This window comes from Lolium rigidum, chromosome 2 (assembly GCF_022539505.1).
Source record: "Lolium rigidum isolate FL_2022 chromosome 2, APGP_CSIRO_Lrig_0.1, whole genome shotgun sequence".
Taxonomy (NCBI): domain Eukaryota; kingdom Viridiplantae; phylum Streptophyta; class Magnoliopsida; order Poales; family Poaceae; genus Lolium; species Lolium rigidum.
The window spans coordinates 277,440,181-277,457,456 of NC_061509.1; the positions used below are offsets into that span (position 1 = coordinate 277,440,181).

At 47.2% G+C, this 17,276-nt stretch overlaps 1 protein-coding gene across 1 annotated transcript; it reads left to right on the top strand.

The window, feature by feature from the left end:
* Window positions 1–3,152: 3,152 nt before the first annotated feature.
* On the top strand, window positions 3,153–9,190 carry LOC124693514 (ABC transporter F family member 3-like). The gene is made up of 18 exons (XM_047226983.1): window positions 3,153–3,401; window positions 3,823–4,038; window positions 4,202–4,391; window positions 4,673–4,881; window positions 5,001–5,153; window positions 5,348–5,476; window positions 5,555–5,656; window positions 5,812–5,958; window positions 6,486–6,548; window positions 6,724–6,770; window positions 6,851–6,910; window positions 7,137–7,219; window positions 7,326–7,420; window positions 7,700–7,786; window positions 8,132–8,219; window positions 8,386–8,471; window positions 8,562–8,624; window positions 8,710–9,190. The coding sequence occupies exons 1-18, from the start codon at window positions 3,183–3,185 to the stop codon at window positions 8,827–8,829; spliced, it is 2,157 nt and encodes a 718-aa protein (XP_047082939.1). The 5' UTR covers window positions 3,153–3,182; the 3' UTR covers window positions 8,830–9,190.
* The last annotated feature ends 8,086 nt before the right edge of the window (window positions 9,191–17,276 follow it).

Below are 17,276 nucleotides of genomic sequence, written 5' to 3' on the forward strand. Positions count from 1 at the left end.
ATGCGATGTGCCGGAAGCAGCACGAGGTGCGTCTCCCAGGGCTGCGAGCTGCACGCCCGGAACGCCAATGGCACGTAACTCCGACAAACAACGGAGCGGTAAAACAGTTACTAATTTTATCTGGTCAATATTCAACCAGAGGTTCCATTGAATGAATAATGGATATGAATCCCAAGAACAGTAAAGCTTTTGACTGAACTTGAGTGATCAAATGAAATAAATCAGCTTGATGATAAGAACATATACCTAAAGCTAACGTCATGTAGAACACACTAATTACTAAAGATGAACTTAAACAAAACTACTCCAAAACTGGAGCACTCGGTAATTAACCCGAGCACAATGATATATATATATACTACCCTGTTCTAATCGCAGTCTAAAACATACTATTCGGAATGTCTTGATGATCAGCTTGGCTACGGGGAGGGCATGAGGGCTGCTGGCCGCACTCGGCGGCGACGTCCCCAACCCGCCTTGCGCCACACCACGCAACGTCTTTCAGGCTATCGCCGGAGAGTTTGAACGTGACTTCGAACGCCTCCACCCCGCTCCGCAGGTCCGCCATGAGGCTGTCCATCATGTACCCGGGCAGACGCACGCCGGTGCCCTTGGCGACGACGGGCATGCTCAGGGACTTCTTTGCGCCGACGCAGACCGGATGCGGCGCGGCGGCGCTGGTGGCGAGGGGCACGCAGTGGTAGGACACCTCCACGTAGGTGCCGGCTTCCATGCACGCGCGGCGGCCGGGGCTGTCGGAGGCGATGCGGAAGGTGAGGTTGAACCGCGGGTCTAGCACGAGGTCCTTGGACGGCGGCAGGTCGAGGCCGGACGCGGAGTCGATGGAGATGTCGTAGCGCCTGTGTGGGAGCCCGTAGACAAATGCAAGCACGATGCCCACGACGACGGCCAGGAACAGAGCGCAGCAGAACGATCCCCGTATGCAGTCGACGGAGGCTGTATCTTCACGGGTGGCTGTCATTGTTGTCGATTTGCTATGCCTTGGTAGGGTGGCAGGGCCGTGTATATATGCATCGATCGGGTGTTCGGTTCTGTTTCTGAGACGTATAGTCCGTACGGGTTGGGTTTCGACTTGTATCTCATTGATTTGCAAAGTTCTGCACCAAGTTGGCTACTATCGTATACTAAGTGCCAACCGTCATAGAAAAGTTAATACTCCATCTAACCGGTTAAATCGGCCCTGTGATTCAAAATATTTGCTCAAAGATTAATGTGAGGGAGTAAAAAATATACTCCATCTAACCGGTTTATTGGACAAACATGAAGTTCAAGAAAAGGTTAATTATAAATTTATTAATAAAGTATAAATTACATGCTATAAAAAATCATTGAAAAAATCTTTTAAATATGAATTAAATGTATATTTTTGTGACATATAATTCATATTTTGATGATCAAATTAATTTTCTAATTTTTTTGACTACACGTCAACCTAATAAACCAATATAGAGGAAGTAAGATAGTATATATAACCCCAAAACAGCTCCACAAATAATAAAATTAATTAATTCATGCATGTCTATACGCATGCTTAATTAACCTCTGGTAGAAAAGCGCAAATACAAATTAGCTACTCTTTTTTTTTGAACAGGAAGAGGGCCCGTATAGCCTAGAAGCTGCCCATTCAATCACAGTGAGGTTACAAGTTACATTAGGAACTATAGCAATGGAAACATTACAGAGCAACCCCTACTTTTTGGCAACAAGACATGAAACAAATTTCTAGAAACACGATCGGGTCCTCCTGCACCGCCGGAAAGCATAGTACTGCCGCCGTGGCCTTCTTCGTCGATTCCAGGGACGAAATCACTTGGAGCCGAGAAGAAGAGGTGCGCCACCACAAGTCCTTTGAAAGGCCTCCTCCTGGAGGTTGAAGAGACGCCTGACAACATCGCCGGCATCGTGAAAAGCCACTTGTTGGCCATCAAATTTGCCAGCCAATCTTGGGCCACCGAGAGAGTTCCCCTGAGCACTGCAGCAGCACCAATTCCCCGCCGCCCTCCAACATCTTCTCTAGCACCAGATCGATAGCTCCAGCCTTCAGCACCACACAGACATGGGGGAGGGGTCGATACCAAAAAAAGAGAGAAGAAGCATAGCGCATCCAAGAACGAGCTTATTGAACATGTTGTTGGACCCAACTTGCTCCAGCACTAGCTCCCACCATCAGAGCACGACCAGGAAGAAGGTGAAGCCCATCAACCTCCCGACATAGCTCGAATGCGCTGAAGAGTAGCTGGTGAACACCGCCTTATGGTCAGAGATCTCCAAGCTCCTCTTACTCTATCGCGCCAGCTCCTGCCACCAGAGAGGCACATAAAGAAGAAGAATACTTAGGTCGCTCTTGACTTCTCGGATGAAGAATGAAAAATGACTACTTTCATGGCTGCGGGACCTTTTGTTGAAGGCCGTTCGAGCTTTTCCTGGAAGTTTTATGGAAAGTCAAATTTATGTAAGCTCAAACCCAAAAGGATCCGCGAAAAAAAAATGTTATACATGCATGCCTATGCACATGATTAATTAAACTCCTGGGATTAAAATAAAGGGTCTGATAATTGCCTTCATCCCGTTCCCCCCTCCCTCGGTGGCTTATAAGTCCTTCTCCCTGCCTTGCCTCATGCTATCTTCGTCTCACTTTGACCTCGCCCACCCAACAATGCATATGGCGCACACCACCGTGTCAGGGTTCGTGCCACCCATGGCCTAGCCCTCCCTCGGAATTGATTGGGTTTGAGACCCTCCGCTTCCTATCACCAGATCTGTATGAAAAAAGATGACAAAGAGAAGAACGCCTTCATTACACTAACAAATAATCACTTGAAAATAATAATTGATTGAAAAGTTGGACCATTAGCATCTTGTAAGTTATCATATTTAGGGGATTCCTAGGTTGTCGAAGAAAATAAAATGTGTTTTAAATGTACATTTTCGAATGTGCTTTTTTTTTTTTGACTTGAAATGTGGCTTTTGCTACCAGGCCAGATAAGTGGGCCTTGGATTCTTTGGACACCACTTAATTCTGCATCCATCCGTCGGTCCGGCTAAGCCACAAGCCGCCGTCGGCACCACCCAGCGAGCGAGCGAGCAAGTAGGGTTCTCCGTCCGCTCCGCCGCCGCTGCTCCCCTTCCTCCCCGCGCAGCCGCCGCCGGAGACGCACGCGATGGCGGCGCTGGTGGCGACGAGCATGGGGGTGGTGCGGGAGGTGCTGGGGGACTCCGTCGTGGACGAGGTGGACGAACCCATCGTCGACTACATCGCCAACGTCCTCGCCGACCAGGACTTCGACTTCGGCCCACCCGACGGCCACGGCATCTTCGAAGCCCTCGGCGAACTCCTCATCGACGCGCGCTGCGTCTACGACAGGGAGCACTGCCTCGAGGTACTACTAGGAAACGCCCGCCCGCCCGCTTCCCTCGAATCTGGCTTCCCCAATTTGGGTTAGAGCTTCAGTTTGGTGCTGCTGCTAGGTCAGATGACTCGGGCGGCTGCGTCTTATTCCTCGTTGTTCTATTTCTGCAGTTGCGGTGCTGGCCGTGCTATATGTCTAGTTTCGAATACCTAGTAAAATCTAGCTTAGCGCTCACATCACAGTAACATGATTTCGTCGTCATCACCAAGTTATGACTTTAGTCTAGCTCTCGATCAGTTCCTGGCAATGATTTAGCTGCTACTCACTAACCAGTATGGCACGTGTGCCATCCAACTTCCCCTTTTTGGATTCAGAGGTGGAAACAGTAGAGGAATTGCTTGATTTTGACTCCACACGGCTCTGATTCCCTTTTCTTTCCCTTCCGACGTAGGTCTGCGCTAAGCTTTGCGAGAAACTGGGAAGCCATGGCATCGTGAAGCCCAAGCAAGCCGTGCGGAGCCTCGCTGCGCCTCTGCGCATGAATGCGGGGATGGAGGAGGAGAAAGCTCCCAAGAAGGTTGAGTATATTTTCGATGCGCCCCCGCTATCCTCACGCGACAAAGCCAAGATTGAACGCAACAGGAGGAAAGAAGATAGGCAAAGAGAGGTATGCTGTTCACACCCCTAGATTGCTAGATTAACTAGTGGTTGAAATCCAGTGCTTAGCATATTTCCCCCTTCCGGCAGAGCTTTATATGCAGTTGAAAATGCCTTCCCTCCTCGTTAAGCTTGATGTACGCGGTGGTATAACGTGTTCCTTGTTGGTGCAGGCCCAGTATGAAATGCATGTTGCTGAAATGGAGGCGCTCAGGGCTGGGATGCCGCCAGTTTATGTAAATCACAGTAATGTTGGCGGGTCTACCATTAGGGATATCCATATGCAGAATTTCAGTGTTACTGTTGGTGGCCGTGATCTTATTCAAGATCAGACTCTAACGCTTGCCTTTGGAAGGCACTATGGTGAGTCAATTTAGATTACTATACATATGCCTAAAACTTCCACCTTGTGAAGGAGGCTCTCTAAAATGTCCCACCTCCTCAGGATGATCTCATTACTTCTTCTGTTGATGAAAAACTATGTGCTGTGTAATAGCTCTCTTGGAATAGCCTTTGAACAAGGGAACACAAATATTGAAGTATCACTTCTTGGGAGAGCATCCAAGCAGCCTTTGAAATTTACTGTATATCAGTTCCTATTCCTTTTTTGTTCAGCGATTTACGTTATCTGCGTACCATTTCAGGTCTTATTGGAAGAAATGGTACTGGAAAGACATCTCTTCTCAGAGCTATGGCGCAACATGCAATTGATGGAATTCCTAAGAACTGTCAGATATTGCATGTTGAGCAAGAGGTCACCGGTGATGACACGACAGCTTTGCAGTGTGTGCTAAATGCAGATGTTGAACGGGTTCAGCTTCTGCAAGAGGAGACCCGTTTGGGTCAACAATTGGTTAAGTATTGCTGAATTAGCTTTTTACATGACTTTCTTGGTTGATGTGTTCTTTTCTCTTGGTAACTTTCCCCTTCATTTTGTTTTTTATTTGCTTATACTCAGCTACTTCTATGCAGAAAGATCTAGAGGACGGGACAGAGTCCAGTCTAGACAAGATCAAGGATGGTCTTGACAAAGATGCTATCAGCAAGAGGCTTGAGGAGATATATAAGCGACTTGAGTACATTGATGCAGATGCAGCAGAGGCTCGTGCGGCATCAATTCTAGCGGTATGTTTCTTTACTGATTTACTGACATCCAGTTTGTGGTGATTTATTCTTGTTCGCCTCATTTGCACAATGTAGTATTGTTCATATGCTGTTGCTGTCGTTTCTCTCGGAGTAGCTAGTAGTTACCTTAATTTAAACAGGTATAGTTCTCACATACTAACATTGGAATGTTCTGATTGGTTGAAATCTTACAGGGTCTTAGTTTCACTCCAGAAATGCAACTTAAAAATACGAAAGCATTTTCTGGTGGATGGCGCATGAGAATAGCGCTAGCACGTGCTCTATTCATTGAGCCAGATTTGCTGCTGCTTGATGAACCGACAGTGAGTTCAGAATATAACTTTCCTTCTCTTCTCTTCTCTTCTCTTGCTGCCACATGCTAACAACCTATCACTTTGCAGAACCATCTTGATCTCCATGCTGTGTTATGGTTAGAAACATATCTCCTGAAGTGGCCAAAGACTTTCATTGTTGTGTCCCATGCTAGAGAGTTCCTGAATACGGTATGAACACATAGTATTGTTATGCAAGAAATGATATCGTTATAATTTGTCATATATTTGCATGTGCACCGTTTTATATTTTCTTTTCTTTCCTTTATCTTTTCTTTTCTTTTCATGTTAATAACTGATGAATAACCGAAGGAAACAATTCTTAGGTTGTCACCGACATTCTTCATCTACATGGCAAAAAGCTGCATGCTTACAAAGGTGACTACGACACATTTGAGAGGACAAGGGAGGAGCACCTCAAGAATCAGATGAAAGCCTTTGAAACAAATGAGAAGGCCAGAGGGCACATGCAGGTTGGTATCTGCATTTAACGGGTATCATTAGTCCCTGAAGTATGTTCATAACCATTTTTAAATAAACTTGTGATAATGTGGAAAAAAAGGATGAGTCGAAAGGTGGTATGCACTAGTGCACCACAACATGAGCATGTAGGATGTAGGAGTTCCCTCATTTGCGCCATGAATTTCTAGTGCAATATGGCTCTTTAATCTACTCATTTACAACACAGAAGCCTATTTGATGCTGAACTTGTCTTGTCTTTGCTGCAACAGAAAAATGCTATCTAAATAATATAGTACTGTATAACTTTATTAGCTTGAAATGGTACTACCAGTAGAACTTCTGCAAGTCTGGCCTGGGTTCTGCTTGCATTGTTTAAGCTTGAGCACGATACAAAATTATGATTTGAAGGACTCTATCTGAGTTTTGCTCAAAGGTGGAAACAAAATTACAGTATCTTAATAAATATCAACATATTCTGTACAGCTAGATTTTTTTGGGAAGATCAAGGTTGATGTTTGTTGATCTGTTTCGTATGTAGGAATTCATTGACAAGTTCCGGTACAATGCAAAGAGAGCATCGCTTGTTCAATCGAGAATTAAGGTACATTTTATTCTCCTGTTTCCATGACTTTCATCTGGAATTCTAGATATCTTTGAATTTCAGCACATAACTTTACTTTTATTTCACTAACAGATGATTTTCAAATGATTTTTTTTTGCATATTCTGTGTAAAATCTGATGTTTGTCATAATTTCTTTTATCTGCATTATCCCAGGCATTGGAGCGAATGGAACATGTTGATGCAGTTGTTAGTGACCCAGAGTATGCCACCTTCCTAAATCATTTTTATTTGGTCTTTTGTCTACTGTTGACTTAGCAGTTGCCGCCATATATCTTTGCAGCTATAAATTCGAATTTCCAACCCCAGAGGACCGCCCTGGACCCCCAATCATTAGCTTCAGGTTTCGTTTCTAACCCTTGTATTTCACCATTTATGGAAGCTCACTCTTCTCCCATGTGAAACTCATGACTTGTTCTTCGAATCCATTTTATCTGTAATCGACTCTACCATTTACTGTCAAGGCATAACAGTTACTTGCATACATTCTCTTTGAGATATCTTTGTCGTGTAGGCATGTGTTTGTGTTAATCCTCTCAGGTGAAATATAATACTTTCGATTTGTGCAGTGATGCATCATTTGGTTATCCAGGAGGGCCTATTTTGTTTAAAAACTTGAACTTTGGTATTGACCTCGACAGCCGTATAGCAAGTATGATATCTTTGTTCCGTTCATCTTTTGTTGACTAAACAATAATATCTAGCTTCTCTGGTGGTGGTTCTCCCGTTTCTTTCTCACATTTTATTTATTGTTTCAGTGGTTGGTTCAAATGGCATTGGCAAGTCCACTATACTTAAATTAATTTCTGGGGACCTGCAGCCAACTTCGGGAACGGTCTTTCGCTCGCCCAAGGTGCTTTATCCACTTAGAGCTACCAGCTTTATGTTTTACTGCTATAGCCTTTACCCATATCATGTTAATTTGTTCTGCACGATTGTACTGCTTTCTCATGCATCTCTTGCTTCCCTTGTCATTTGCCAAGGTGTTGTGATGTTTGTGTCCATGCCATTGAGAACTTAACGCATAGAATGCAACCGCTTACAAATGTGATGCCGTTATTTATTGCTCTACGGAGAAATCTGCAGCATCCTGTATTTTGTTTGTTTATTTTTTTTCATGTTATTTCTACAGGTCCGAATGGCTGTATTCAGTCAACACCATGTTGATGGACTTGATTTAACGGTGAACCCCCTTTTGTACATGATGAGATGTTTTCCGGTAAGCTCAAGCATCATTTTATTTATTTGAAAGTGCTAGGTTTAGTAGAGCATGAAGTTCACTTGGTGGGTAGCTAAGGAATACATATTCATGCTCTGTTTGGTATTTCACTTAAATATAAATTTCTGCTCCAATATCGAAGAAGTGCACAATAGTCCTCTGCTTGGTATTCAACTGAAATACGAATTTCAGCTCTAGTATGGAAAAAATGTATTATCCTCTGGTTGGTATTCAACTGAAACATACACTGTAGCTCTAGTAGGAAAAAATGTATTATGCTCTGTTTGTTTAAGTTAAATATAAATTTCAGCTCTTACATTGAAAAAAATGTACTATGCTCTGCAGGGTGTACCTGAACAGAAACTGAGATCACATTTGGGTTCCTTTGGTGTCTCAGGAAACCTTGCCCTTCAATCTATGTACACTTTATCAGGTAATATATCACAGCAGTTCATTAGATGGATTTAGCTGATAGTGAGTTTGCAGTTGCAACAATTCTAAGCTTTCCTTAGCCTCGAGTTATGTTGCATTCGCGCAAAGGTTCATCACTTGTATAGTTTCAATTTTCATGATCCTAATTAAAGTATGTCCTTTTGCAGGTGGTCAGAAAAGTAGGGTTGCATTCGCAAAAATCACCTTCAAGAAGCCACACATTATTCTTCTTGACGAGCCTTCTAACCATCTTGTAAATGAATGAACCACCTCATCTTCGCCCCCTCCCCCCTTGATTAGGAACCACTGGGAGTGGTAAAATTCTGATCTTTGTCTGTTGCAGGATCTCGATGCAGTGGAGGCGCTCATCCAGGGTTTACTCATATTCCAAGGAGGAGTGCTGATGGTAAGAACATATTGTCACTGGGTCACATGTGTTATTTGTCGTGTGAAGTCAGGAGATCTCTCTAACCAAATCGGTATGTTTGCAGGTGAGTCACGACGAGCATCTGATCACAGGAAGTGTCGACGAATTATGGGCAGTGACAGATGGCAAGGTCGGTCCGTTCAGAGGCACGTTCAAGGAGTACAAGAAGATGCTCACGACATAAACCTGGAAAAGGAATGGGTGCCGTGCACGAACTTGTAACCTGAGAGATATACAGACATACAGAGACAAAGCGCTATTTATGTATCATAAGTACTCTGCCTATATGGTGGAGTTGATGTATGCAACCATCGTCATCACATGCTCCTCACCTTTTTGAGCTTTGAGCAGAAAGGCATTGCTGCTAAATGTTTTTTTTGCCCCAGCGTGAGATTTTGTATCGATGTACAGTTGGATACATCCCTCTGTTTGCTGTTGAACTGCTATCATGCTGCATTACACCTCGTCTACTGCATTTATACATACCGGAGAACTGCTCCTTTCGTGCGGTTTCAATATATAGAGGGATCAGATATTGCTAGTAATTTCTTTCGGCGCATTTGGGTGGTGAGGAGATGCTATATCATTGTCGCACAGAAGATCAAGGCATATTATATGGCCTTTGTCAGCTACAAGCTGTGAAGCTAATTCCCAGGAGTTGTGAGTCGGATATTGCTATATCTTAGCCTTTGCTCGTTTGTCTCCAGTTTCATTGGAGCAAACATCGTTTGCCGCTATGCTCGCAGTCTGGTTTCTTTCATCTATTTCTGTCATGATACTATAAAGGCGGCGCACGTATATTAGCTAGAGCTACGAGTTGCCTGTTATTTCGGATTTTCGTGGTGTCCCGTGTGCGTGTGGTTGCGTACGCTATTCTGATTGAGGCGTTTTGTAAGTTACTATCGTCATGTGGAGATGACTACTACTAGGTTTCAACTGAGGATTCAGCAGACCTTTACGTGTTCTCTTACCATACCATCTCCGATTGAACTAATTGCTATTGATAGGCGATTGAGAAATGTAGGAAAATAGTTTGTTCTAACTGATAACTAATGATATAAAGATGCATGATATAAGAAGTCGGAAGGCTTTGTACCCGGTTTTCCACAATCTCCTTGGTGAGGATTGAACAACCTACTTATCCGGCAACGTGCCATCCATTTTTATTTAGTACTGAACTGAAGCTTATGCGTTGGGCTAGAGAGTGAAGAGAAGTTGTTGCAGTCTATTATACCAGTTAACTTGGTTATCTCGACAACATCGACCATCAGTCCAAAAACTTGCAAGTAAGCCTACCAAATCTACGTTAATTAACTGGTAAAGAATTTGACGCCACGAGACGGCGAGAAAAATCACTAACTGGGGAAATTCTTAGTACATAAACTATAAATATCTTCAAAAATAGACGAAATCGCCAGGAGCTGCATGCGCCCAGATTTATCACGAGTACTGCACGTCGCAGGGAGTGGCCGGTTCACCCGAGAAGGGCCTCACCACGCATGTCACCAGCTTCCCGTGGTCGCCGTCCGGCTGGACCCGGAACGTCACGTCGAACGCCACGCCGCGCGTCGTCGAGGACGCCGTCCACCACGGAACTCGTCAGGCCGCTCGTCCGCGCCGCCACCGTCGTCGAGCGGCGCACCCACACTAGCTTGTACCATCCGGAGCACACCTTGGCGCCGGTGGCGGCGAACGCGATGGGGAGGCCGTGGTATGCCACCGCCACACCGGTGCCACGCTCCAGGCACGTACGGCCCCACATCGGCTTCCGGCACTCGACGCTGAGGGAGACCTTGAACTCCAAGGTGGCGGAGTCTACGCGTGGTATGGAGAGGATGCAGGCGTAGTAGCGCGGCGGCGGGTGGTGCTATTGCACCAGGAGCAACACGAGGGCCAGCACGGCTGCGGCTCCGGTCACCGTCTGTCTTCAGGTTGCATTGCTGATCTCCGGCCGGATGGCCGATCGAGGTGATTGATTGTTGTATGGCTTTGCTGCAACAATGTATGTATGTATATATATCGCTCGAATTAAGAGGGCCTCCTGGATCCAGTCGTACATATGGATCGATGGATTCCCTTGTGAATTGATATATTCTTCCTCTCTCTACCTGAAATGCTCACAAGGAAACTGAAACTTCCATATGGCCTCAGTACTTGGAAGCTGAGCCTTTTTCTTGTCTCCTTTCTATTTATAAGTGTGAATTACTCGCAAAGAAACTGCATGGTTCGCCGACGCCATGAACCAATGCTTACCCTCTCTTCTCACAGTTTGGTTTTGGAGGAGCGGCGCGAAGCTCTGCTATGGGGGACATGTTTTGATCCATGATGAAATCAGAGGCGAGGAATGTTATGGAAACCGGGTTTTGAGTCTCTGCATTGATGATGAATTTGCTTGGTGTCTCAGACTTTGTAGCTACGGTATGCAAGTGGGGACAGCAACATATATAAAGTCCAGAGTTTTACCTTTCAGTGTGTAAATCTAAGCTCTGACCTTAATTGTTTATGTCTGGCAATGGCCTTGTCTAGCACATTGTTTTGAGAGCTGAGACTATTTTTAGAGCATCTTCAGTCGTGTCCCCCAAACCGTCCCCCAAAGCGATTTGGGGCGCGCCGGACAAAAAAACGTTCTCAGCCGCGTCCCCCAAAGCGATTTGGGGCGCGCCGGACAAAAAAACGTTCTCAGCCGCGTCCCCCAAAGCCGCTTTTTGTCCGGCGCGCCCTGATATGGTGTCCGGCGCCCCGAGCCCATCACCGCCCCACAGGGGACGCTCCGGGCACGCCGAACACAACGAAAAGCGAGGCGAAGAGATGCGGACCCGACCCGTCAGCGGCTCGGAAGCCTAAAACCCTGTCGCCTACCTTTGGTCAAGCAACGTTAATGGCGTCCCAGTTTTTCCAGGCGACGCAGGGACACGTCTCGTCGTGCATGGCCGCGTGGCCATCCGCGTCGGCGTTATTGCGTGCAACCACCCGCTGCCGCCGCTGTACATTAAGAGCCCCTGCGGTTCGTCCCAATCTCTCGCCGCTCCCAAATCTTCTCCTCGCCGCCCCCAGATCTTCTCCTCGCCATTCCAAGCAATGTCATCGTCCTCCCGCAAGATCGCCGCGGCGAACGGCTTCGGCCACGACAGCCTCACCGTGAAGGAGGCGTGGGCGCTGTACCACGCGGGATATCCTGTCCCGCCGGACATACGACTGCCAAGCAGCGGCGGCTGGAAGATGGCCGTGAACGGCATAGGCATCCCGCCGACGCCGGGCACGGAGCGCTGGAAGGACGCCATCAGGGCCCGACGGGCTGAACTCGACGTCGAGGAGCGGGCCGATCCGAACTAGGCGGCCAAAAACAATGACGCCTGGTGGGGCACCTACTTCCAGGCCAAGTACGACATGGAGATGCGCGGCACCACCGGCCTCGTCGACGGGCCAAACAACTGGAACAGGGACGGGCGCGCCCTGTTCTGGGGCGTTCCGGGGCGTACCCTGCAGAGCGTCATCCACGACATCCGCAACGGCGCTCCAAGGTTGGAGGCGCCGTCCTTACCGCCACCGTCTCCCGTAGCGCAATGGCAGCCGAGGAGGATGTACTCGTCCTCCTCCAACTCATCCTCCTCATGACTGGCCCGATCGACGCCGTCCTTGTCGTACCGCTCCGCGCCCTACACCGTCCCCAATCGCGTGGTGAAGGAGGAGGCGGCGACGCCCGTCAATCCGAGGCCCGACGGAAGCGGCAGCGACAGCGACAGCCGGCGTCAGTAAGAGAGGCGTGGCGGCGCCCTCCTCATCCCGAAGCCGGAGGTGAAGGAGGAGCAGGATGAAGAGGAAGCGGTGAAGGCGGCGAAGGCGGCGCGGCTGGCGGAGTACGAGCGGCAACAACAACTCATCGCCAGCAGCGACTACCCTGAGGACTGCTCAGGGCTACGAGCGGCGTACTTGGCGTCGCTGAACGACAAGGACGCCTGGAGGGGCGACCTCGACATGGTAATCGCCATGTCCATCCGCGACACCGGCAAGCCGCTCGTGGACCTCACCGACGACGGCGAGGCAGGACGAGCGCGTCAAGCAGGAGGTCGTCACCGACGACATGTACAACTTCCACTAGTACTACGACGCCTCGAGCCGCCGCAAGTACTTCTAGATTAGGTTTAGTTTAAATTTAGCCGAATCTCGTTCGAATCTATGTAATATATGCCAAATTTGGATGAATTTAATCGAATCTCGGGCTCAATTTTAAAATTTTCGAAATTTTGTTTGGGGGACGCGACTGGGGAACGACGTCCCCAAACACGGCACGAACAAAATATTACGTATCCATACCATTAAGGTATTGCGAAGTTGCAGAGGCTAGATGTAATTAGCATCTTCGCGATATTAATATATTATTATTTCCTTTATCGAAAGGGAAGGTGCACTCCAACAGTTACACGATGATTGTTTTTCATACAGTATATATACTCAGCTAATTCCAATCGCATTCTCAAAAAAATAAAAAAAAATCTTACCCCAATCTGTAGTGCAATGGATCACGTATCATGTTTTCCCTCCAAGTATTATTACTCCTAACTACTTCCCATATTTTTTTTTTGCAAAACGGAAAGGATTTGGTGATCAGTTACGATTCCAAAACAAACATAAACTACCCCGCCTCCTCACGTCCTTATCCATTGGCCATCGCGCGCGATATATGTATCCATCGCGGCAACGACGACTGAAACCCTCAAAAAAGGTCCATCTCAACAAAGATCAGAGTAAATCAAAGACCTCCAGACATGGGCAATCAGCCGTCGAACGGGATGGACATGGACGACGTCGAGAGGCAGGCATCACCCCATGGAGATACGGTGGTGATCCCGGAGGACAAGAAGACCAAGGCCGCCGCCCTAGATTGCCGGTTTTTCTGCACCATGTGGCTCACCAGCGCCGCGATCGTCCTCTGCGTACTCGTCCCCGTCGAGCTCCTCCGGGCCAACACGTATTACTACGTCGCCATAGACTCCGTCTCCGGCGACCTCCGCAACCCCACGGAGGGCGGCCTCTCCTTCAACCTCACGCTCGGCGTGGCCTCGCGGAGCTTCGGGACCAAGGGGTGCATCAAACCCGGCGCCCACGTCGAGGTCGCCTACCGGGGCGTCCAGCTCGCGGCTAGCGAGGTGGAGGTGGAGCGGCTCTGCGCCGGACCGAGGATGACGGCTGAGCGGCGCGTCGTGGCGACGGCGACCGGGGAGCCCGTTGGGCACGTGCTGGATAGCCTCATGGCGGACATGAAGCAGGGCACGCCGGCGTTCGACGTGACGCTGCACGGGCTGGTAGATGCCCACGGAGGCATGGAAAGCTGGGTGTCCGGGTGCGGGCGGCAGCCAGTCGGCGCCGAGGCCGCATGGTGCGACTACCCCAACGAAGAGCCAACGTTTGCCTAGCTAGGAAATTAGTTTAATACAGATTTTTTTTTGTAGAATTATAATCCGAGTAATATATATACCTGCCTTGTTCATTTAGAAGGATTTGGACTCAGGTTGGACTCTCTTGAATCAGTAGAATCATCCAAGTTGAATATATGCTTGCTAGTGTTACCGTTATTTTTGTATTGCCCTGCGCGTGGCCGCCGCCTCCTCCTGCAGCCATCGGCATCAGCCTCTCTAATATCTCTCTCCTTTTCTCTCTCCTCCAACTAGACATAAATATATTATTTTATTTTTTATAGTCAGCTGACTAGATCTTATTGTACTTGCTCTTATGTAAGAGTCAGCTCTAGCACGTGCTCTCAGACATTTTGTGAGAGTGAAAGGTGAGCCTTACATTGATAAAATACTACTACCTCCATCCCAAAGCTTAAGGCTTATACTACTTTTTTTGAAAAGTCAAAGTATGTAAAGTTTGACCAAAATTTTAGAATAATCTATTAATAAATATGATATTTTGTAGATAGCACATGAAAATATATTTCATTATCTATCAAATAATATTAATTTTGTATTTCACATATTAATAATTTTTTATAAAAACTTAGTCAAAGTTAACATAGTTTGATTTTCTGAAAAAATATGGACCTTAAGCCTTGGGATGAAGGTAGTACATTTTTATAGCTCACTATTGTATATGTTGACTATAGATAACATGACACTTGACTTATAGCCACCAGCTGACACACTATTGGAAAAAATCGAGGTAGCTCCGAAGTCCGGACTGAACACGAAGTTAAGCGGACACGTGCTTGTGCGATCGATGGTGTTTCGCAAAAGAGAAAGCTAGCAAACGTGTCGAAGTCGAAGCCTTGTAAATATGCGTTGGCGAAACGGGACAGATCGCAGTCCTATCCCAGCACGTCCAATCTATTTCATGCATATATAGTCAACCCAACGGCGCAGGCCAAGGCAACCAACCTGCCTAGCTTGTCAAGAACGGATCGCAAACCCGCAAGCCTAGCTTCAACACACCGAGAACAGCTAGCCGGCCGGCCGGCGGGATGGACGACGACGTCGAGAGGCAGGCACCCCATGGAGACACAGGGATCCCACACAAGAAACGCGCGAGAGGTTGGTGGTTCTTGGGCATCGTCGTGGCCGTAGTCGTCGTGGTCACCGTCTGCGGCTTCGTCCCCATGTTGTACTACAGCGTCGACACGCAGTACTCCGTCAAGATAGACTCCGTCTCCGGCATCGACCCGACGGCGGGCCTCTCCTTCAACCTCACCCTCGCCGTCGCCTCGCGGAGCCACGGGGCCAAGGCCTGCATCAACCCCGGCATGTTCGCGGAGGTCTTCTACCGCGGCGTCCAGATCGCCATCAGCGAGGCCGAGGTGGGGCAGCTCTGCGCCAAGCCGAGGAAGACGGCGGAGCTGCACGCCGTGGCGAGGGCCTCTGGGGTGCCCGTGGGAGACGTGCTGGAGAGCCTCGCTGCGGAGCTGGAGCATGGACCGGCCATGTTCGACGTCAGGTTGAACGTTCCGGAGAACTCGTACGGTGGGATCGCCGCCATGGCGTCGTGGTTGGCGGTCTGCAAGGCCACCCGGGTCGGCGACGCTGCCGTGCTCTGCGAATCTCCCATCCAGGCGTAGTTAATATGTCTACATGATTCTCCGTACGTTATTGCAGCGTGTTGCATGGCGTTTTTTTTTACTTAGCTAGGATTATAGTTCTGTTCGATCGGTCTCTTCGTTTTTGTCTATTTAATTTTGTTATGCGGATAGTGCAGTGGTACATGCATGGATTATAGTTCTGCAATGTTCGTTCTCTCTGGCTAGCTAGGCATCACGCAATGTACACGACGACGAAACACTTCGAAGCCCCAACCCGAAAAGAAATAGGGCACGCGCGCCTAGCTCTGGGGCTACGTACTTAGACTTAACTAAATATTAGTCATCGTAACATTATCAAGTTATAGTTACAATTTAGTTAAGTCATGTGTAACACTCATACACCAGCACAAATCTTTAAGCAAATTCAATGGTGTGGATATTCTTTCTCAGTTACAACCCACTTGCAACCAGAAAAATCTCTGTTATAACACACTACAACTAGAAAAATCTCAGTTGCAATCCACTTGCACTGCAACTGTCATATCAGCACGCGAGGCAAATCTATTGATCAAGGAGACGACATAGACATAATATAAATCAACCGTCTATTTTTTTTATAGCAAATCCGAAAGAAATAAGTGTCACGGGCTTTTGCCAATTATTAATCCAGCGGCAAAAACCTACATATGTAGCTTCAGACGGCTAAAGTCGTTGTGTTAAAAAGGTACTACATCAATCTCTACTTCGACAAATTTTGTTCGGCTTCGGTAGTGGAGGGGCCAGGATGACGATGCGACTTCGGCTCGCTCCAGTGCTCGTAGTAGGTAGTCCAAAGACCTATTTATAGTTTTTATTAATGTTGGTGTTTTTTGTACTGCTTTTGATGATGATTAATAGATCGGCGGTCCTTTTCGCAGAAAAAAAAGATACTACCTCCCATTCAAAATAAGTGTCGCAACTTTATATAGGTATAATAAATAGAATGCTATTTTTAAGGTTTAAACGCTCTGGCATTTTGATTAGAAGAGAGAAAAAGTATTTACAAAGGTGCCTCGAGAGGCAAATGCCCTAAGGCCCAAAAAATGACTACCAAGGCGAAACTACGACACCCGGTCTCTGGGGTCATCCGAGTGCGCGAGAGCTCTCATACCAATCTCGTCGTGGATAATATGCACCACATCCAACACCGGCAATGCCTTATTTCTAAAAACTCTCCTATTTATTTCTTTCCAAACTCTTCAGATGATGTAGCAAATAATGCCACTCATCTTCTTCTCATTTTTCGGGAGGAGATCCACCATAGGTCGGAAGTGTGATCTGCTGTGCCCGTAGGCCGAGGGTGAACCAAAAGGCAATAAGAACATTGCCAAAATCGGGATTCACCTTCCCGCAAAAATCCACAAAACCTTGATCCATATTTTTTTTGGGTACCATGTATGTGGTGACTTTGAGTTGGAGAATTAATCAACCCAAGAGGCCTCATATCAAAGGACCAAGGCCAATATTTAGTTATAGAAGCGAGTGCAACGTAATAGAAATAAAAAATCGCAATGATTTTTTTTATCATGGTTTGTTTAGCACGAAGCAGTTAGACCTACGCGGTAAACCATCCCTCGATA